Here is a 23,218-nt window from a genome sequence, read left to right as displayed (position 1 = left end):
AGTTCTGGCCGTCCTGGGTACTAAGTAAGCAACAACAAAGTAAGATACAGATGATAGCAGAGACGAGATATTTACGAAGGGTACAGGGAGTAACTAGAAAAGAGATACAGTAAGAAACAATGTTATAACAGAGGAATTAAAAATAGTCAATGACAAAGTATGTTGAAAAAAAGGCAGTTAAGACCTTGGTGTCATCTGCAAGGATTAAAAAATTAAATACCGGCCAAAAATATATGGGGAGCTAAAACACAAATGAAAAAAGAGAGGAAGAAGAATATTTATGATACCTTTTCTTCTATTTGGGATATTAGACAGGGATACAATTTGACGCTCAGGGGTCGATAGGAGCATTTAGGCCTCGGATAGACAGAGCATTTAGGCCTAGGATAGAGCCCCGGCTCTAAAACATAGGAAAAAATATACGTTATAAACTTAAACTAATACGTTAGTTAATACAGAGATTAGGGATGTACCAGAAAGAAGTTCCAACAAGAAAAGTTTTCAGATTTAAATAATTATTTGCTATTTTAATTTTTATTTTAATAGTGAGTTTTTTATTTGAGAGTTTTCGCTTTTCTATAAGAACAAAATCCTTCAAACGTCACATTATTGTCGTCAAAAAATCTCGAACACCCCCGTAACATAGCAATCTGTTACACATAAACTTTATCTTTATTAAAAAAGGGTTTTGAATGGAAACAAACGTGCGAGATATCGAATTACGTTGAAAGCATTCAAATTTTAATAGCTTTTGTTTCGATTTGATTATGTCTGCAAAACAGAACGAGTTTATTTATTACCCTATGATAATTTTAGAATTCCAAACGTCAAGATATATGGCTGTTTCTTTGTTTGGCTGCACGTTGTTATCGCTATTGTTATTTCTTGTTGATTTATAGGACGTACAATAATTAAAATGTTGTTCTGATTATGATAATCAAGTTCTGGAACTATAATCCATTTCAGCGTTTTATGAAAAATTTCGTCGTCAATACATCGAGAGGAAAAAAGTACAAAGAATTCCTTAGCGATAGATCCTGCAATCTGTCTAGTCTAGGAGAACACAAACCCATTGGGGATTGGGGAACATCCATAAACTACGTCGTTGAAAAGGGGGAGGGAGGACTTTGCTTATTACGACGGTATACGGCAGGGGGGAGGGGGCCATGAGTGCAAATCCCACATCGTTTGATGTTCACGAATATAAAAATAAATATACCCTATTTTAGAATTAAAAAGAAATAAGTATATTATTTTTATCGCATATTTTTCATTTCGTTTTTATCACTCACAGGCTTAATAATTATACTTATAGAGATTGATTGATTGATTTTATACTGTATGTTAGCATATATTTTTTTTGTAATGGGGGTATCCGTATATAAATAAATAGATATATAGATAAATAATCTTGCCAGCAGTTTTGTACAGAATAACAAACAATAAAAAATTGTTCTATATCTTTAAACAAACGCTTCTATACAGAACAACGTCTGGAAGTAATAAATATTAAACTGTTCATTTATTTACTGAATGCTCTGTGTGTGTGAAACAATTCTACAAGAATTAATAGAAATTAGTTATTTATGATATAAGTATTAAAAGTACAATTTTAAGGCACGCATGTGAGAGTTTGCAGAACGAGCGAAGCGAATTCTGCAATTCACATGAGTGCCTTAAAAATTTACTTTTTAACACGTATATCATACAATATTTTTTCTACAACCGTCTTATATATCAACAATTATAATTTATTCATTCTCAATTACAGGACAATATCTACAAAAACTTTTACGTGAACTTGACTGACATTCCATTTTTATATTTTTCTTGACATTACATCAAAACTGCCTATACTGTCAATACGTAAATCATAACAACTATAGAATAACATCTTACTTTTATTGTTGTATATTCTAACTAATTTTAATAGTTTTTTTCTACAAACGTGTTAAAAATGCAATAATACAGTTTAATAGTTATTTATGATATAAGTGTTAAAAGTACACGTTTAAGGCACGCATGTGAAAGTTTGCAGAATGAGCGACAGCGAGTTCTGCAATTCACATGAGTGCCTTAAAAATGTACTTTTTAACAGGCATATCATACAACTTTTTTTCTACAAACGTAATTACAGGACAATATCTACAAAAACTTTCACCTGAACTTGACTGACATCCATTTTTTTGACATTACATCAAAATTGTCTATACGGTCAATACGAACTGCAGTGCCTTAAAAATATTTTAAAGCACTAGTGCCTTAAAGTAACATTTTTAACGCTCGTATGGAGTGCTAAAAATTGCATTTTTAACACGGTTGTAGAAAAATTAAATTTAAACAAACCTTTTAAACCACCTTTTTCAAATTGCCCAAGTTGTACTATTAATATTAATGTTAATAAATGAAATATAAATATTTTGACGTTTCACAATTTGACAATTCACTTTTAACTGCAGGGCCTTAAGGTGAAACAGTAGCGATCAACAGGTAGCGAAAACGCGTTCCAAGATTACGGCTGTAATTTTGAATATTTTTTCGAGATATTTGGCACACGTATTCGTAATATAATAAAGAATGGCGGTACAGAGCCCAATTTGAAAAATATATTAATATGTGGAAATTACTCTGTAATTAAATACAATATTAAAAAAACGAGCCTGTACCGCCATTAAGAAAACAACAAAATACACTTTCTTCAAATAAACTTTTTCATCCCATGCCTAGATTTTGTGTCATTTTGGAACTACTAATGAAATAAAAAATTTTAGTAGTTCCAAAATGACACAAAATCTAGGCATCGGATAAAAAAGTTTATTTGAAGAAAGTGTATTTTTTTGTTCTTCTTAATGGCGGTACAGGCTCGTTTTTTTAATATTGTATTTAATTACAGAGTAATTTCCACCTATTAATATATTTTTCAAATTGGGCTCTGTACCGCCATTCATTATTATATTACGAATACGTGTGCCAAATATCTTGAAAAAATATTCAAAATTACCGCCGCAATCTTGGAACGCGTTTTTGCTACCTGTTGATCGCTACTGTTTCCTCTTAAAAATTTTAAAGCACTAGTTTACTAGTGCTTTAAAGTAACATTTTTAACGCCCTATGGACGTATTTAAAGCTGAGTTTCTTCGTTTAACTTAAATTCTAAGACAAAACTTCCTCATGGGTTAATTTTTATCTTACCCAATATAGCACTCAACTTCTGGGCCTGCTTTTTACCCGTCCAGATCTATTGGACATTACAGTACACACTCTTTTAGTTTAATGTTCAATATTGCAGCCAATAGTAAGTGATTAAATATATATCCATATTAACATATAAGTTTATGCCATTTTTGGCCCCAAACGAGTTTTTTACAAAGTAACTATTTCAAAGAAAAAAAAAATAAGGCAGAGCTGCTCTAAAAATACTATTATCTATCGAATAAAAGTGTCCCTTATAGTTCAGAGAAATAAGGAAAAAAAATATCCCGTTGGTGACACAACCCCCTCCAGGCCGAAATCAAATTTTTTGAGTAGTATGAACATCTATAATAATAACCTATATGTTTTCTGCAGCCGAATTTGATGATATACATAGTTATAAACAAATGAAGATCAAAAACGGTATATTTTCGCTTTTTCCGTCTATTACCAAAAAGTTAAGTTAAGCATTTTAAACAAATTTGAGAATAATAAACTCATAATAAATCGTATAAAAAACTTCAATATGGCGTTCCCTGAATATGTCTATCCTTATTGGTTACTTAGAAAATTGCAAAATAAATCATAAATTTTGAGTTTTTATAAATATTCATAACTTATGTAAAAATTAACTTATTATTCTTATTACACAGAATGCTGAGACATCTGGTGCTTAAATCATACCCCTTTCAAAGCAATTGGTCAAACAGTTATTTAATTTGTTTATCCCAAATTCATTTTTTTGCAACACTATAAGTCAGAAAATGATGAAGTTATAGTAATACTTTGGATAGTTTATGAAAGAAGAAGATTTACACTATTAATTTAATTTAAAAAAAAAAGACAAAAAATAATTTTAAATATTGCAAAATTATTTTGCAAGAACATGTGAATTAAAAAAGGGGGGCTAACTTCGTCGCTAATTGTCCTAGGACAACTGTCTTTCTTTCTTAATGTGTATAAAAATTAAGTCTTTCTAAATATGAAAAAATAATTTTTCTACGGGTAACGGTTAAAAAGTTATTCTAATTATTTATAAGTAATCAAAAACTCGACATGTTTTTGCAAAATAGTTTACACTGTTTAAAATTACTTTTTGTCATTTTTTTAAGTTATACTTCTTTACGGGCGTAATGACGGTGAAATTTTATATGGTAAAACCTAGCGACCGGGCGCATGCGCATTATAAGTTTGTTCTGATTGGATGTTTAAATGACATGACAAAAATTATCCAATATGGCAGCTGTGGCACAGCTGTGGGACTGTGGTTTGGTTATAATGTATGCTTGTTGCGTTTTAAAATTTGTAGGAAGAGAAACAACAAACAAAAAGTTAGTTAATGGTTATACTGCCTTTTTAAATAGTTTTCATATTATATTTTTGGACTTATTTACATAGAAGAGATGATTGTTGCATGCCAATGTGAAAGCTCATCAAACTGTGACTAGTATGAGTGCCGCAGATCTCGCTTATTCAAAGCTAAAGAATCTTTCACTGGTAAATGTTTTATAAATAGTTGATCAAATTTTGTTATGATATTTGAACATAGCCACTTTGCACGACGCAAGTGATTGCGAAATTTATTAGTCGTTATACGGGCTCCGATACCTACCTTGAACCTACCAAAATACATAAGTAGTATGTAATACTTTTATTTACATAATTTTATTACCATCAAAATTTCTATCAATATTCACCTAATATATTGTTTTCTTACTCTATGTTTTGTTGTATTTTTTCAATTCTAAATCATTTCAATTCAAAATCAAAATAATTTGATTTACATAAGTTAAAAATGTCAAAAGGTTAATCTGTTTAGTTAGACGATCTTCGCACATAATGACAAGCTGTATCTGTGGCGAAGTTTTAATGCGAGTGAATCCCAATACAACGCAAATACCAGCCGCGTGGTAAGTTGGTTCGAATCCCAATAGAAACTTTTATTTTTTTATTTTTTTTTATACATTTTATGATTGTAAGTATATTTATTATATAATTTTATTTTCAGAAAATACGTATTTAGTTAAAAAATTTTCCGACAATTAATGTTCAGAAATCATTTGTGGCATTTTTAATGTGTTTGTGTGTGTTTTATTTTTTTATTATTTTAATTTTTGGCACTGTTTTAATAAAAATGTTTGAGAAGTAGTAAGTATAAATTAATTTAATATTTAAATAAAATATAAATAAAAAGTATATTAATTTCGTTTATAATCATATAATCATATAATAGAAGTATAACTTCTTACGTGCGTACAAAGTACACACACACTCTTTTTTTTATTAAGTTAATAGTATGAATGTTCTTCTTTTATAAACTGTCCGAAGTAATATTGTAACCTCATAATTTTCTGATTTATAGTGTTTAAAAAAAATGAATTTGGGATAAACAAATTAAATAACTTTTAAACTATTTGACCAATTGCTTTGAAATTTAAAATATAATTTAAGCACAAGAAGTCTCAGCATTCCGTGTAATAAGAAGGTTCTAACTTAATTTTTACATAAGTTATGAACATTTATAAAATCTCAAAATTTATAACTTATTTTGCAATTTTCTAAGCAACAAATAAGGATAGACATATTCAGCGAACGCCATATTGAAGTTTTCTTATATGAGTTATGAGTTCCTTATTGTCAAATTTGTTTAGAATGCTTCACTTTTTAGTAATGGACGAAAAAGCGAAAATTTACCGTTTTTTGATCTTCATTTGTTTATAACTACATATGTATATCATCAAAATCGCTGCAGGAAACATATAGGTTATTAATATAGATGTCCATACTACTCAAAAAATTTGGTTTCGGCCTGGAGGGGGATGTGTCACGAGAAAAATCTTATTTCTCTGGACTATAAGGAAATAATTCAGTGTTCATAGAAAATGAGAAAGAAATACTGTTGCAAATGATTTTTACCGTCTACCTATACCTACCACGCTATAAATAGTTCAGACACAACCTTAAAATATTTTTTATATGTTTAGTTATTTTTTGGTTTTTCACTTACCTTTTGCGAAACAAGACGAAACGCGCGAAACAGCCTCTCCTATGTCGCATCTGAACACATGACACTGAAAAATGGCCGATTCTTGGGTCTCTCCATGGGACCATGTAAAAGCGAAACAACTCGCCTCGGGACTATCGGCTGGTCCACGTGCGTAAAACAGAATACGATGAATCTCATATCGGGATATCACTGAATTGCTCAATGCATCGTATAACCTGGAAAAAATAACATTAGTAAGAAACACACAATTGGCTGAATGGAATACTAGAAAACTTGTACTGAAACCAAAACGCCAGAGTTTTTATCGAAGGTTTCACCTCCGCAGAACTAGAACTTACGAGGTGAGTTAGACTTTAGACAAGGATGTGTTCTGTCACCCATGCTATTTAATATTTACTCCGAATTTCTATTTAAAGAGACAATGGAGGATCCAAGGATGGTGTCAATGTGACTGACATAAATATCAAGAGTATCAGATACACCGATGGTTTGGTGTTGATTGCGGATTCCAACTTGGGTCTACAACACTCATTGACAGGACCAACTCAGTCTGTGTTGTGAAGACTATGAAAGCAACTGTAGTCTTTCAGTCTTTTATTCATAAAAGTTATGAACTTTTTAAAAATCAAAGGTGCAGATTCATGAATTGCAAAGTTAAATCGCAAAAATTAAGTGAAAAAATTTAAGATTTATCTATTTGATTATGTTTATGTTAAACCATAGAGTACAAAGCAGTTTTATGGGGAGTTTTAGGTCTAGATGTGGTATAGAAAAAATATGGTGCAACTTTAAATTTTAAGAAAAACGTGGTTTAAGTTTTTTTTATTTTTAGGGCAAAATTGCGATTTTGACAATGTTCACCCACCTTTAATTCAAAATAAACTTGATTTTCGTTTTCAGCACCATCAAAAACATAAAGTAAGACCAAAATTAGCCATTCACCACCAATGATCAGTATCTAGAAAAATTAACGATATTTTTGGGGATTTATAACGTAGATGTTAAAAGTTTCACCATTTGTTTTCTATAAAACATTTTGATCCACAACTTTCCAGAAAACTTCTTTGTACTCATGTTTTATTTTTCAATTTGTTGCATTTTTTTTTTCTATAAAACATTTTGAGCTAAAACTTACCAGAAAACTTTTTTGTACTCTCTATTTTAACAAAAGTGATTAAGAACCTAAATTTTAAACTTCGTCACACAAGTTTTGCGATTAAACTTTGCAATGCACAAATCCGCACCTTTTCCTTTGAAAAATTCATAACCTTTATCAGGATAAGAATAAAAACTTCAGAAATGTTACGAGTTATATACAGGGTGGGGCATTAGTGTGACAAAGTCCAATTACTCGTTTGTCGTAAGAGATACAAAAAAAAGTTATTTAGGTAAAAGTTGGGGCATGGATAGTACCATAATCTAAAATTATTTTCAGATATACAGGGTCACTCGTATTGACAGGGTGACACAAACTTATGTTTTTTTAAATGGAACACCCTGTATATTTTTCCATTTTTGGATTCTCCTCGACTTCTTCTTTATTAAAATATAAGGTTTTGTAATATTATACGAGGTGGTTTAAAAGATAATTACTTTTTATTGTTAATTTCGTAGCAACATTTTCTTAAATGAAACACCCTGTATTTTAGTATTCTAATGAAATGATATTTTATGGTACTTTTTTATTTCATAAGCATTACCTATACCTAAGTGCTTTAATTTTTGAGTTATTCGTGATTCTTTAATCCAAACATTAATTGCAACATAAATACGTGAAATTTTATTAGGTGGCTGTGCAAATATTCAATCAAAAATAATTTTTCAAAAAAAAAGTAAATATTAATCTAGACTGATCGATCCTTAGTTTATTAATATTGGATGAGATATTCAAATACCTACGTAGTTAAGATTGTTGGTGCGTAAAATATTAATAAAAACATACAAGATTCTACCTAGTTGGCTATGACAATAAAGCTAAACAATTTGACATTATACTATTTTTATAGTTCCAGTTGCTTTGTTACCATTACTAATATGAATTTTTCTAATGAGTAACTGATGAGTAACTGATCAAAATGGTTTTTGTGGTAGGAGAGTATAACAAAAATGTGCTACTAGCAATAAGAGAAACTTTTGAAAGTATACTAAAACGGTTTTAACGGACTGGATACTTAAATTACCAAAAACCTGATCGAATAAAAACTATTGTAAATAAATAAAATGAATTAAATGTAATCCTTAGTGTAACTGAGGATCTGCATATTAGGAAGAACGTTTTTATAATCTAACTATCTATGTAGACCTAGACTGTTGAAATCGTTTTAGTGTACTTTCAAAAGTTTCTCTTTTTGGTTTTCGTCTATCAGGGAATTGCTGATGAAAAATTCTTATTGCTAGTAGCACATTTTGATCAGTTACTCATTAGAAAAATTCATATTAGTAATGGTAACAAAGCAACTGGAACTATAAAAATAGTATAATGTCAAATGTTTTAGCAAATTTATTGTCATAGCCAACTAGGTGGAATCGTGTATCTTTTTATTAATATTTTACGCACCAACAATCTTAACTACGTAGGTATTTGGATATCTCATCCAAAATTAATAAATGAAGGATCAGTATAGATTATTATCTATTTTTTTTCGAAAAAATATTTTTGATTGAATATTTGCACAGCCACCTAATAAAATTTCACGTAATTTTTGTTGCAATTAATGTTTGGATTAAAGAATCACGAATAACTCAAAAATTAAAGCACTTAAGTATAGGGAATGTTTAGGAAATAAAAAAGTACCATAAAATATCATTTCATTAGAATACTAAAATACAGGGTGTTCTATTTAAGAAAACTCAGAAAATACTCATTCCGAGTTTTGACCAACCCTGTATATTGATATTAAACTTTTCGCTACATTATTAATGTTTAACAATAGTAGACTATATTAAAAATCGTTTGACCATAAATAGAAACTTTGATGTCAAATCTCCACAATTCTACAGGGTGTGAATGTTGCTACGAAATTAACAATAAAATGTAATTATAAATAAATAAATAAATAAATAAATAGTTTATTTACGGCCAAAAATACCATTTACACTATACATTATCTTTTAAACTACCTCGTATAATATTACAAAATCCTATATTTTGAGAAAGAAGACATCGAGGAGAATCAAAAATGTAAAAACATACAGAATGTTCCATTTAAAAAAACATAAGTTTGTGTCACATTGTCAATACGGGCGACCCTGTATATCTGAAAATATTTTTAAATTATGGTCCTATCCGTGCCCCAACTTTTATGTAATTAACTTTTTTTCGTATCTCTTACGACAAACGAGTAATTGGACTTTGTCACACTTATGCCCCATCCTGTACTGTAAAAATTTCTGAAAAAAATAATAAAATGGAACAGTTTGTAGCGAGGTAAACGCAAAAAATGTGATTTTATCTTTTTTTATTTTTGGGGTAAAATTGCGATTTTGACAATGTTCCCCCACATGAAATTAATAAACCTCATTTTCGTTTTCAGCACCATCAAAAACATACAGTATGACTAAAATTGGCCATTCACCTCTCCGTGGTCAGTATCTCGAGAAATAAACGTTTTTTTTTTTGGGTGTTCCGATGGTCTAGTACAGTTATATTGTTGTAGAATTATATTGTACAGTTACTGTTTAGCAATGTTAATAATAAGTACAAGTTTTAAAAATGAGTAAAGAGTATAATAACTTACACAACAAGTCCCTGAGAGGATGAGGGCACAGATACAGCAACTTTAATCCCTTGTTCCACACTTTGCTCATTCAAAATTGCTATATTCCGTTGGATCTCCGTTTCAGATTTGGGGGCATTTATTGCTGCTGCGCCCAGATATGTTACTCCCGAGAATATCGTACAATCTTGATCAACATCTGAAACTTTTATAAATATAACTCAATATTATAAAAGACAAAGCTTCATTTATTACTTCCACTCAACAACCTAAAGCGTTAAATAAATTAATAATAATGATAGATATTGAAATGACATACTACTACATTCTTCCTCACTGCCGGAATCTATCCTTGTGGAGTCTGAATGATCAATTGGAGAGAACTGGCCTTGACTTAATGGGTCCATTCCTAGTTGTACTGGTTTGCCATAGAATGTGCTCTGTCCAATTTTTTTCTCTTCGCTTTCAGCGCTTTCGGTGGTGCTCATCGCAGAATCTGGTTCTTGTAAAACTTCTTTCAATGCTTTCGTTAACTCATTTAAGTCTCCGTTCTAAAACATTCAATTGCAATATTCAAGTTTAATGGTTATGCGACATGTAACCATTATATAAAGACACTGACGCTATAAAACATTTTATTATGATTTCATTCATATTTGCCAATGATTGTCAATGCATGCGTATTACAATTTTATCAACAAAACAATTATGCAATAATAAATCACTTTTTACAACAGGTAACAGGCTAGAAAACAAGGAAAATGCGGGTGTATATTGACAACAGACTATTGAAACACACTCCACAATACAAAAATTCAGGGGCGCCACATAAGGGTCAGCTACACAAACCTTAAAGTCCTTTACCAGATATGTAGTCAAGAACCACAAAACCTAACCTTGGATGTAATATCAAAGTTGTAGGTTGATTTTTACGAGGCTTATAAATGATTAACAATGTTGCCTTATTTTGTAGATTTAGAAGCACAAATTAATTTTACAACTTTCAGAATGTGACATTTTGAAGCTTTTTTGGTGGTTTAAGATATAATTTTGAAATTTTATTTTAACCCTTAAGTACTAACTTAAAGTACTACCTTAAGTATCTTAAATCAATGACGTAAACACTAATTAACCGCCTGACAGACGGGTTTAACATTTTACTGGTTATTTTGTTTTTGTTAAATATTTTAATGCAAAAAAATATTTCGATGACTTATTGAAAGTATTACTTATCTAAAAAACACAGTAATTGATCTAGTTTTTCTAGATTTATTAAAATAAAAAACATTATAACAAGAATGGAAGGATTGTTTGTGTGACTTTTTATTCCTGAAAAAAGTGTGATAAAATGAAACAAATTAAAGAATCTTGATAAAAACTTATAATCGAGTTAAACAAAGAGTAAACATGAACATAAAAAAGTTTTTAAAAAATGTTAAAAAAGAATGTGTGTGTGTACTTTGTACGCACGTAAGAAGTTATACTTCTATTATATGATTTCAACGAAATTAATATACTTTAAACAGTTTATTTATATTTTATTTAAATATTAAACTAATTTTAATACTGACTTACTACTTCTCAAAAATTTTTATTAAAACAGTGCCAAAAATTAAAATAATAAAAGAAAAACACACAAACAAACACATTGAAAAATGCCACAAATGATTTCTGAACAATGTAGGAAAAATTTTAAACTAAATACGTATTTTCTAAAAAAAAAATATATAATAAACTTACAATCATAAAATGTATAAAAAAAATAAAGATCTAAAACAAATACCTATATTGGGAAAAATTCTCAAATGACATGGAACATGATTTACGAGGAGGTCAAAGGAAGGTATGGAACATGTTGAGGAACAGGAAGAAGCCGGTTACCGAAGAATTACAAATTAATGCAATAAAACCAGAAGAATGGGTAACTCATTTCGAGAATCTATACAAAGACGATAACGACGATAATAATGAAGTACAAAGAAATGACCTACAAAACATTCACCAAGAAGAAACAGAGAATGACAACATCACCCAAGAAGAAGTAAACGAAGCAATCAAAAGATCAAAAATAGAAAATCACCAGGTCCGGATAATATACCAAATGAATTAATTAAATACGGAGGTACAAAAATAATAGAAGAGATAACAACATTATTCCAAAAAATTGTAAACAACATGACAGTACCAGAGGAATGGAGAGAGAGAGTATAACAATACCAATCTACAAGAAAGGCGTAAAGACAGATCCTACCAACTACCGAGGAATTACACTACTCAATTCTACATCAAAACTAAGCCGGTGTATCGGAAGAACAACAGGGTTTTCGCCCAAACAGATCTACAATAGACGCTATTTTCATAATGCGACAATTAGTTGAGAAATCAATTGAATTCGACAAGCCCATTTTCACATGCTTTGTAGATCTGAAACAAGCATTCGACAGAGTACGATTAAAGGACGTGCTCACTATCCTTGAAAAGAAAAACATAGGTCAGAGGTATAGAAACATAATCAAAGAGCTCAATAGATCCAACAAAACACGAATTAAAACCACACACGGACTCACGGAAGAAATCAAAATCAATGCAGGCATTAGACAAGGGGACAGCCTCAGTCCATGCCTATTTAATTTAATAATGGATGAAGTTATAGGTAGTGTTAACATAATGAATCAAGGATACAAAATGGATAACCGAAATGGGTAAAAATTCAAAATAACCGCCGAAAAGTATAACCTGACACTATCCAAAGAGAAAACCCAATCGATGGTAATATCCAGGAACCCAATTAGATGTAAATTAGTAGTGGGCGACCATATAATCGAACAGGTAATGGATTGCAGATACTTAGGTGTGGAAATATCTAGCGACAGGCATCTGTGGCAAGAATCAAAACAGCAGGCAACGAAAGCAGCGAGAATATCTGGTTTCCTGAGGGATATAATCTGGCGGAATAAATATATGAGCACCGAAAGCAAAGTCCGCATTTATAAGACATGTGTTAGACCCGTACTGACATACGCAGCTGAGACAAGGGCCGAGACAACAAAGACCAAACAAATAATGAGAACAACAGAGATGAAAACCCTAAGATCCATAAGAGGTATCACACTCAGAGATAGAATACGAAACGAAGACACATTGAGAGAGCTAGGCGTTCAAGACGTAGTGAGATGGACAAGAGCGCGACGACGCATGTGGAGAGACCACGTAGATCGGATGGACCCTGAACGTATGGCGCATTGGGCGAAAACACAGAAGCCCAACACCAAGCGACCCATAGGAAGACCCAAAAAACGATGGTACGAGAGTTGGAACTCCGGATCGCAGAAAAGACTGTAACAGAAGAAACAGGACATAGTCCTATTACAAGAAGAAGAAGAAGAAGAAGAAAAAATAAAAGTTTTCATTGGGGTTCGAACCCGCTTATCAGCGCAGTTAGTATTGAAATTCATTCACCTTAAACTTTTACCCACGAAACCATGTGTCATCATGTGCGAAGATCGACTAACTAAACGGATTAAACTTTTGACGGTTCTGAATTTAACCAAATTATTATATACTTTGATATATATTATTTATTTTGATTTTGAATTGAAATGATTTAGAATTGAAAGAAATATTAGAATACAACAAAACATAGAGTAAGAAAACAATATATTAGGTGAATATTGATAGAAATTTTGATGGTAATCAAATTATGTAAATCAAAGCATTACATAGGACCTACTATTTTAGTAGCTTCTTTTTAAATTTTCCAAATAGGTAGGTCCTATTCTTTTTCTCATGATCATCTTTCAGTGCGTCACAGTTTTTCGATTTCTTTCTAACGTATTAAATTGTATATGACAGAAAAAAAGGCACGTCGGTGATTACTTTGGTAATTATTTCTAGTTCTAGATTTTTTTTAATTAGATAATAATATTACAAATATAATCTGTATAATTTATAAGACTATACAAATCAAAGAAAATACCATTTTATAAATGCAAGAAACACATTTGATTTGTTTTTATTCCAAATTGAAAATAAAATGTGACAACTGTCAGATTTAACTAAAATGTCATGTTAGAATAAATGTCATAAATGTGTATTATCACGGACTTACCCTTTTTCCTATCATTTGTTACGCACTGAAAAATGATCATGAAAAGGACAATACCTATTAAATTTTTTTATAGGATACTGAAACATTTACAATTATTACGTACCTGTCGCTTTTAAAAACTATTTAAAAAGTCACTACAATATTATAAACTTGCATTTTTCTCTGCCATCACAACAATAAAAACTAATATACACAACATTAATTTGTTTATGCAAAATCTGCATATTGAACAATTATTGACAGATGATTTTAACACCCAATCAGATCCCGTATAACGTTTATACCCTACTGTATGTGTGCGCATTCGCGCAGAATTATGAAATTTTACTCTCAATCGCGCCTAAAGAAGTATAACTTCAACAAAAAAGACTGACAGGCACTAAAATTAGTACAGTGTAGCAATGGTAGTCAGTGGCAACATTTTCATCACAAATTGATCCCACTTCGCTTATGTCGTCTTCTAACTCATCAAGTCATTTCAAAAGAGTTTCCTCATAGTCTTTATCCCCTTATTTGAACTTCTTGACGAACTGGGGCAATTTATGTTTAATGACGAACTGGGCACAAACACTAACACCACGTCTATTAGACGGAAATCACACTTTGAGTCTAAATATCTTTCGAATAACAACCTGCCGAAAATTGCCAAATTCAATACTACTAAATAACAACCCAACTTGAAAAGTCATAAACGGGTGACCTTCAAAATTTTCTAGGAAGGGAAATATCCCACTTTCAACAAGTGATGCCGTCTGAGAGACGGCGTGTTAGTACTTAAGGGTTAAATACCTAACTTTGTAATGGTACCTTTAATCCTGATTCTTGATAGAGGTTTTACTTTACTTACCATTATTAAGATGGTTTATTCAAGATCCAAACTGGTCTTTTTTTTACTTATTTCTCTGATCTAAATTGTAGTTTGAAAAATAAAGTTTGCAAGTTCGTTTGCTTACCAGTAAAAAATAAAAGCATTTAAAATAAAATTCAATGCACCTACTTTATAAATTAATGAAAAATAATTCAAAATTCTTAATTTTCAATAAACCTTGGTAACCAATGTAAAAAAATCAACCTACAACCTTGCTACTGCATAAAAAGTTTAGTCATGTAGTGTGTCCAATGTGGAAAAAATTTCAAAATTATTCATCAAATAGCTTATAGTTATTTTCCTAACAAGTGCAGAAAGAGTTCGGCAAGCAGTCAAGTGCGGAAAAGAAGACTTTCTCCAAGAGTTAGGAACAATATTTTTTCTAAGAGTCTTTAAAAAATTAACAAATCTTAATCAATTAATTTAATATATTATGAAAATATATACACAAATTAATTCTTTGACAAGGTTGTCAAAACCAAACTTTCAATATAATTAGTTATCATGACGACGATCTTGGTTTCCATGACGATGATTCAAAACGACTGTTATTGTCTACCGATTTGACTTTCGAATATTATGTCAAAATAATTTTATTTCATCGAATTGTCGCGTTAATTTCATTAAAACAGGAACACAATAAGATATACTTGAAATAAATTAGTAAATAATATCTAAATATTAGTTTATTGCATGTATTATAATTACTTTAAGGCCATATTAACATATCTAAATTAACACGCGTGCGGAAAAGTAAAAACCGCGTGCGGAAAAGTAACACGCGTGCGGAAAAGTGAAACTTTCTAAACTAAAATGCGTGCGCGAAAGTAGACATTTTTGCACGCTCGTAGAAAAAATATTATTTGAACTGGTTTTTTCCAGATAACTCCTTTTTTCCACTGACACAAGTTAATACAAATGAACAGCTTATTTCAGAAAGGGACTTGAGTCATGTTAACTAACTTTCAAGAAATATGCAATAAACTGTCCGGATATGAAGTCCTTTTCTGTAGTAAATGAAAAGTATGCAAAACGATTTCTTTATTATAACAGAATGAATCGGGTCACTTTCTATAGTATTTTTACTACAAAAACGTTATTACGTAGGTCAAAATTTTTGACGTAAGAGAACTGTCAAAACATTAGAATGTGACTTTTCATTATTGCTATGTTTATTATAAACACGGCAATAATGAAAAGTCACATTCTAATGTTTTGACAGTTCTCTTACGTCAAAAATTTTAACCTACGTAATAACGTTTTTGTAGTAAAAATACTATACCATAAACGATGTGTCTACCATCATAGTAAATGAATCCCCTCTTAACAAAAAATAACAAAAAACTGACTCAGGTCCCTTTCTGAAATAAGCTGTTCAAATGAAATCTTATTAATATAATATACACTATTTTCTTATCGATACTAATAATTTTAAAAAGAATGAAAACCACATAAAAATTGGTAAAACTATAAATAATTTTAAGTTGCTCACTACTAAATCATTTTATTTCAAAATTATTAACTGAATTCACCCTAGACCATGATTCAATAGCTTTTCCTTCATGTCTTGAAGACACCTAACCACAACTAGGCACATGAGAACTGGTCACGGCACATCGCCCTTACATCTGTTTTGTATTGGAGTTAAAAATTATCCTTGCTGTGAGTGTGAACAAGTAGTAGGTCTAGATTTTAATAGGGCTAATTATATTTTAATAAACCAATTTTTAGGTAATGTAAACTGGGACAACTTACTCGACAATATTTCCGATGTTAATAAAGCAATATCCTGTTTTTATGATATGTTGTACTGTTGCATAGATGTATTTTGTACCAAAACAAAAATGTAAAAACCCAAAATTTCCACGATCATATTCAACTGAACTGAAAAATGCTATTCTGAGAAAAAAAGTAGCTCATAACAAATTCAAACAAACTAATAATAATTTTTCTGACTATAAATTATTCTCAGACATTCGTAGAAAATGCAAAGTCTTAGCTGAGCAATGTAAAAGGCAAACCGTAAAAACTTTGGAACAAAACATGACTAATTCCAAAGAATTCTGGAGTTATGTACACAGTAAAAATAAACATTATGACTTACCAAACAACATGACCTATGACAACAGTGAGTCGAGCAATCCATCAGAAATTTCAAATTTTTTTTAAACAGCATTTCTCTAAGTCCTATGTAGATAACAATAACTGTGATATTCCAAGCTTTGATTATAATAAAACAATTAGTTTAAGCAGCTGTGATATTACTCTAATAGATATTTTTAATAAGTTAGAAAAATTAAATCTAAAACTTAGTAGTGGCCCTGATGAAATTTCACCATATTTTGTACATAAATGTCGTTTGGCTCTGTCTTCTGTATTACTAAAGATTTTTCGTTTGTGGAAAATAAGTTATATTTCTCCTATTTTTAAGAATGGTAGTAAAACATGTATAGGAAATTACAGACCCATTTCCAAAATTTCTATTTTTGCAAAGATTTTTGAGTCAATTATTGCTTCAAAAATATTTTTTTCAATTAAAAGTTTAATTATTCCTGAACAACATTTCTTTATGCCGGGTAGGTCTACAATCACAAATCTAGTGATCCTAGAAGAATTCATTTTGGATGCCTTTGGGAAGGGGGCTCAGGTCGATGTGATCTATACCGACTTCTCAAAGGCATTCGATCGGGTTAACATCAAGATTCTTATAAAAAAACTAGAAGCACTAGGAATTCATATACTAGCACTACACTAATAAATGCATCCTTTAGGCTTAGATATGTTCCCATCCTTTGGAAAACTGCAGAGGTTATAATGATACCAAAAGTAGGACAAGATAACCATGAATTAACATCATACAGGCCAATCTCCTTACTATCCATAATCTCAAAGGTGTTTGAAAAATTACTACTACGAAGAATGAACCATATAATTGAACAAAAAAATATTATTCCAACTCATCAATTTGGATTTCGTGATAAACACTCCACAATTGACCAGATCCATCGAATAGTAACTGAAATAGAAAAAGCACTGGAAGGGGACAAAATTTGTTCGGCAGTATTCCTGGATATCGCAAAAGCATTTGACAAAGTATGGCACGACGGTCTGTTAATGAAGCTAAAGAAAATATTTCCTATGCAACTCGTTGAAATATTGAAGTCATACCTACACCAGCGAACATTTAGAGTTAAAATGGAAAACGAGTACTCTGAGTTAAAGCAAATAAATGCAGGGGTTCCACAAGGTAGCGTTCTTGGACCAATACTATACCTTTTGTACACATCTGACATTCCGGAGAGGGAAAACATCCAACTGGCCACATTTGCTGATGATACAGCAGTCATGACAATAGGAGCAACTATAGAGGAATCTACGATTAACTTACAAAATGCAATTAATGGCATAGAAGGCTGGTCCAAAAAATGGCGTATAAAGTTTAATGAACAGAAGTCAGTTCATATTAACTTCACTAACAAGAAAATCAATAATCTTCCAATTATCCTAAACAACAACGTTGTTCCTAATAAAAAAACAGCGAAATACCTGGGTTTAAATCTCGACGTCAAACTAAAATGGAAGGAGCACGTTAAAAAGAAAACTGAACAGATGAAGATAAAGTACAAAAATATGTATTGGCTAATAGGTAGGTACTCTCAACTTTCCATCCAGAACAAAGTACTAATTTACAAACAGATATTGAAACCGGTGTGGACATATGGCCTACAATTATGGGGCTGTACCAAAAAAAGTAATTACCGAAATTTAGAAACGCTCCAGAACCGAATATTAAGGAATATTGTATGTGCTCCTTGGTATGTTCGGAACGACGATTTGCATAGAGATCTTAAAATCGAATCTATTCTAAATGAAATCAAGAAAGTCGCCAGGAGACATGAAGACAGGCTCCATAAGCATCCCAACCATGAAGCACTTCAGCTTCTTGTCAACGAACCCCAGATGCGAAGGCTCAAGAGGACTAAACCGTTCGAGCTCGTGTAATGTGTGAAGTTGTGCCGGGCTTAGTTAGTGTTGTGCATTGTATTGTAGCCACAACAAATACGTGAGCAATTAGTGAAAAGCAGAGTCAGTGCTGTGCTGTGTAGCCACAACAAAGAAGTGGACATTTCATGTAAAAAAAAGCTAGGATGGACCAGGTGACATCTAGTTTACAAACATTTTTTAGGGAAATTAGGTTAAAGAAAAAATACTGATTAATCTTGTAGATTAGGTGTATTTATATTGTTTAAATAAAAAAAAAAAAAAAAAAAAAAAAAAAAACTAGGAATTCATGGATCCCTAGTTGAGTGGTTGGAGAGCTACCTGACAGACAGGCTTCAGGTTGTCAAAGTCAAGAACTGTCTTTCTGAACAGATTTTGGTTAGGTCTGGCGTCCCACAGGGTGGTCATTTATCGACTATTCTTTTTATTTGTTTCATAAATGACATTTTAGAAATCTTTGAAAATTGTGTTATTTTGTTGTATGCCGATGATTTGAAATTTTTTAGAATTATTAAGGATGTTAGAGACTGTGTAAAAATGCAAAACGATGTAAACAATTTCTCACAATGGTGTACAAAGAATGACCTTTCACTTAATATCGATAAATGTAAAATAATGCGTTTTTTTAGAAACTCACAACCTATCTGTTTTAATTACTCTATAAATAATATATTTCTGGAACCAACAAACACTTTCAAAGATTCAGGAATATTTGTTGATCCCACTTTATGTTTCAAAAATCACTATAATTTTATTTGTAATAAAGCTTTTAAAATTTGGATTTTTGAAAAGAACCTTGTCAGAATTCAATAATGTGGATTGTTTTAAAAGTGTGTATTGTTCTATGGTTAGATGAGTTCTGGAATATTCCAGCACTATTTGTTCTCCTTTATATAAATGTCATATTGAAAGCATTGAGAAAGTTCAGAAAAAATTTCTACGCTTTGTAGGCTATAAATTAGGGATTTCTTCAGAAGATATAGTGTATTGTGACATTTTAAAATTTCTTAATATACCAACATTAGAAAATCGTCGTTTAATGCTAGATTTGGTTTTTCTTTTCAATATTGTAAACGTAATGATAGATTAGCCTCAAATTTTGCAGAGAATACATCTTAGGGTTCCTCAAAGGTGCACAAGATCTAAGTACGTTTTTCACTTAGACTTCCAACAAACAAACTATTGTCTAAATAGACATACAAGACAAATGTGTCAATCTGGAAATGGTTAAGATGTAGACTTTTTTTCTAGCTCTCTGAATAGTTTTCGAAAAAGCTGAAAAAATCTTTTTAAAATACAATGTAGGCTGTCACTGTAAACTGTCATTTAGGTATTTATTCTATTCATTTGTCTTGTGTAAATTGTATGTAATTATTATTGAATTCTAAAACTGTTAATATGATATGAATTATTTAATGATTGTAATTATTGTAATTGGTATAACCGTAAATAAACTATTTATTTATTTATTTACTTTCATCTGGCGAGCTGAGCGAGATTCCCTTTCTTTCCATTCCTTATACATTCATGTCGTATTAATAAAAGCAATTCCTATTTCACGCGATCGTCAAAATCATTCATTCATGTACAAAATATCGTCACGTCGGCCCGAACAGAAAGCTCAATGCGTAGATTATAAATATATTTTATTAACGAAATTAACGAGTAATTAAGGCTAATTATTTTATCTTTTGTATGTTTTGATTCCAAATAAAAATGTCTTAAAAAACGAACTCTTTTCTTTGACTGATTTAGTTACCTGGAGCAACAACGCAACAACCTCGTTACAACTGGGTCATGTAATGAGGAGACAGAGATCTGAAATACTAAGACTGATCATACAGGGAAAGCTAATACGAGGAAGAAGTACATGAAGGAGAGTGAGAGAAAAATTTAAGGAACTGGTTTAAATACAATTCAATAGAACTCTTCAGAGGCGTCTAAGTAGAGTCAAGATAGTGATGATAATATCTAACCTCCGATTGAAAGACATCACTTAAAGAAGAAGAGGACTATGATAACTATAGATAGAGCAATAAAAAAATATTTACTCTTTTTGATGGCAATTAACCATGTCAGTTTAACATATTCATGGATACGTCCTCATATGCAGACAGTCATTTCCCTTTGTTTCTGCATATGGAGTTGTGTCTTGTGTCCACAAATGGGTTAAAATATGTCTATTTTGTCATAGACTTAGATTGTTTTGAATAACTAAAGTTGTTGACGATATTTGGGGGTTGATTAGAATTTGAAGCCTTTTAAAATTGTTCCTGTTAAACCTTATTAATACTTTTGAACAAAAGATATTAATGAGAATATTGGGACCCATTTGCGACAATGGTACATGGAGAATAAGGTTCAACCACAAGTTACACCAATCTTACAAAGAACCCTCTACAGCAAATTATGCAAACTACAAATATTGCACTGGGCAGGTCACCTTATAAGAATGGATAACGACAGAACACCTAGCTTAGCTACAGCTTAAGAACAGTGAAACTATGGTGGGACTTCAGCCAGTAGAAATACCAGGAAGAGGTGGATAGACGAATTGAGAACCGATGCTAAAGAGATATTGAGGGTGGGCAATTGGAGGAGAGTAGCCAGTGACATACTTGGATGAGGGTGCTGGAGGAGGCCAGGGTCTGATTTGGGAGAAAGAGCGATTCCCACATATTTTACATCAATGACATGTAAGCATATCGTCGCCTTAATACTATAACTTGATAACTCGAAATTAGTAGTTTTGGGATAAACAGGTTTAAAGATTTTAAAGATATTTATGCTGCTACCATGATGTTGGTAAATACAGAATTCAATCTGCAGCTCTAAAATACTGTTCCTTAACTTTTTGGCTACTGATCTATTTAGGAATACAATGCAAATTTGTTTTCCAATATGGAAAATAACATGAAAAAGTAAAGTTATCAACTTTTAGCACTACCATAATGTTAACATTTGGTAATGTTGCATGTGGTGCCAAGTTGCATCTAAATGAACTTTTTAACAAAACTAATATTTTAAGCATTATTTTGGTAAAAATTAGCCCTCCACTGTGGAGGTTGAGAGGCCTGCTAACAATTCTCGAATTTTGCATTCACATGAACCGAATCAATAGATAGCAATTACGTGGTAGGCTCAATGGTTTCAGAAAAACATGTGCTACAACTAGATAACTAGAGTTAGCTAATTGTAGTGTTCGGTAAGTGTAGCATTTACGATTATTTCGATTAAACAATAACTTGATAACTCATCTTGTCAAGTTTTAGCAGTGATTATTAGGTGCATTTGAGTTTTATCAACTTACGTCAATCATAAATAAGTACTTAACCCGTTTGGAGCGAGTTATCAAGTTTTTAGACAATATGTAGGCAAATAAAATAGTACATCTTGTGAACTAGTTATCTCAAAAACGTCAATTTTGGAGTAAGTTATAGTATTAAGGCGACGATCGACGATATGATAACATACTAATAAAAACAGATCAAACTGATCTTCTCATTAATATTATCCAAATTTAAGACATCACACAGCAACTTGTGGCCAGAGAATGTATCAAGAAGCAGAAGGTATCAGGCAGAAGATGACATAACAGCTTTTATAGTTAATGCCATTTCAATCCTATAACTACAAAAACACATGCATACCATATAACTCTACATTTTTAAAATTAAGGCGGAAGGAGAATTTTAATATTTATTATGCTATTAAAAATACTGTCATATAAAGAACCAAGAATTGCTATAAAACTTTAAAGGAAAAACTTACCTGGAAATCTAAGGTAGGAGTTTTGGAAACACCAGGTTTATCTCCAATAAAATCGAATTCTTCACTAGTGGCTACCGACTCAGTAGATTTTACGCTTAAACTATCCTCCATAACGTACTGGAAAAAGAGGGAGTAAGTATGATAAACTACAATGTTTACTTCATTGTATTCATAAAAATGAACCCCCAGCGAACTATTTAGTAATGACAACTAAGAATACTGTCAATATATAAAAAACCACTGATTTCTAAAATTGTTTGATCCTAAACACCGAATAATACATATCTGGAATTTAGAATCAAATATAGAATTGTTATGACAAATATTTCGATTAGTGTCAAATCTACACATGTATATAAACAAATTAAGCAATACTGTTAACGTGTAATAATTACCTACTTGGTGAGTATTTACTCCACTAAAAAATTTTGTTGTTCCATTAAAAACCAACGTTACATTTTTTCTTTCAAAATCAATTTTTTTATCCAAAAGTTAATAACAACTTTTGGTACTTGGGCCACTGACCTTGAATCAAATCTAATAAACATTCTGTG

At 31.1% G+C, this 23,218-nt stretch overlaps 1 protein-coding gene across 5 annotated transcripts in view; it reads right to left on the bottom strand.

Annotated features, from left to right (window-relative positions):
* The window catches only part of LOC114341352 (rab GTPase-activating protein 1-like), a 121,895-nt gene extending 98,677 nt beyond the window's left edge, over positions 1-23,218 (bottom strand). For 2 of the 5 annotated variants that reach the window (XM_028292172.2, XM_028292373.2), the window contains exons 1-5: positions 23,064-23,217; positions 22,665-22,781; positions 10,235-10,466; positions 9,937-10,120; positions 6,200-6,414 (exon numbers count right to left, since the gene is read on the bottom strand). In XM_028292172.2, coding sequence (XP_028147973.1) covers positions 6,200-6,414; positions 9,937-10,120; positions 10,235-10,466; positions 22,665-22,775 — 742 coding nt within the window. In that variant the 5' untranslated portion in view covers positions 22,776-22,781; positions 23,064-23,217. Of the gene's footprint in view, positions 1-6,199; positions 6,415-9,936; positions 10,121-10,234; positions 10,467-22,664; positions 22,782-23,059 lie in introns of all 5 variants that reach the window. The other 3 variants (XM_028292311.2, XM_028292438.2, XM_028292244.2) reach the window with 3 other exon arrangements.

Source organism: Diabrotica virgifera, chromosome 5, assembly GCF_917563875.1.
Source record: "Diabrotica virgifera virgifera chromosome 5, PGI_DIABVI_V3a".
Classification (NCBI taxonomy): domain Eukaryota; kingdom Metazoa; phylum Arthropoda; class Insecta; order Coleoptera; family Chrysomelidae; genus Diabrotica; species Diabrotica virgifera.
This window is presented reverse-complemented; position numbering and strand designations above follow the sequence as displayed.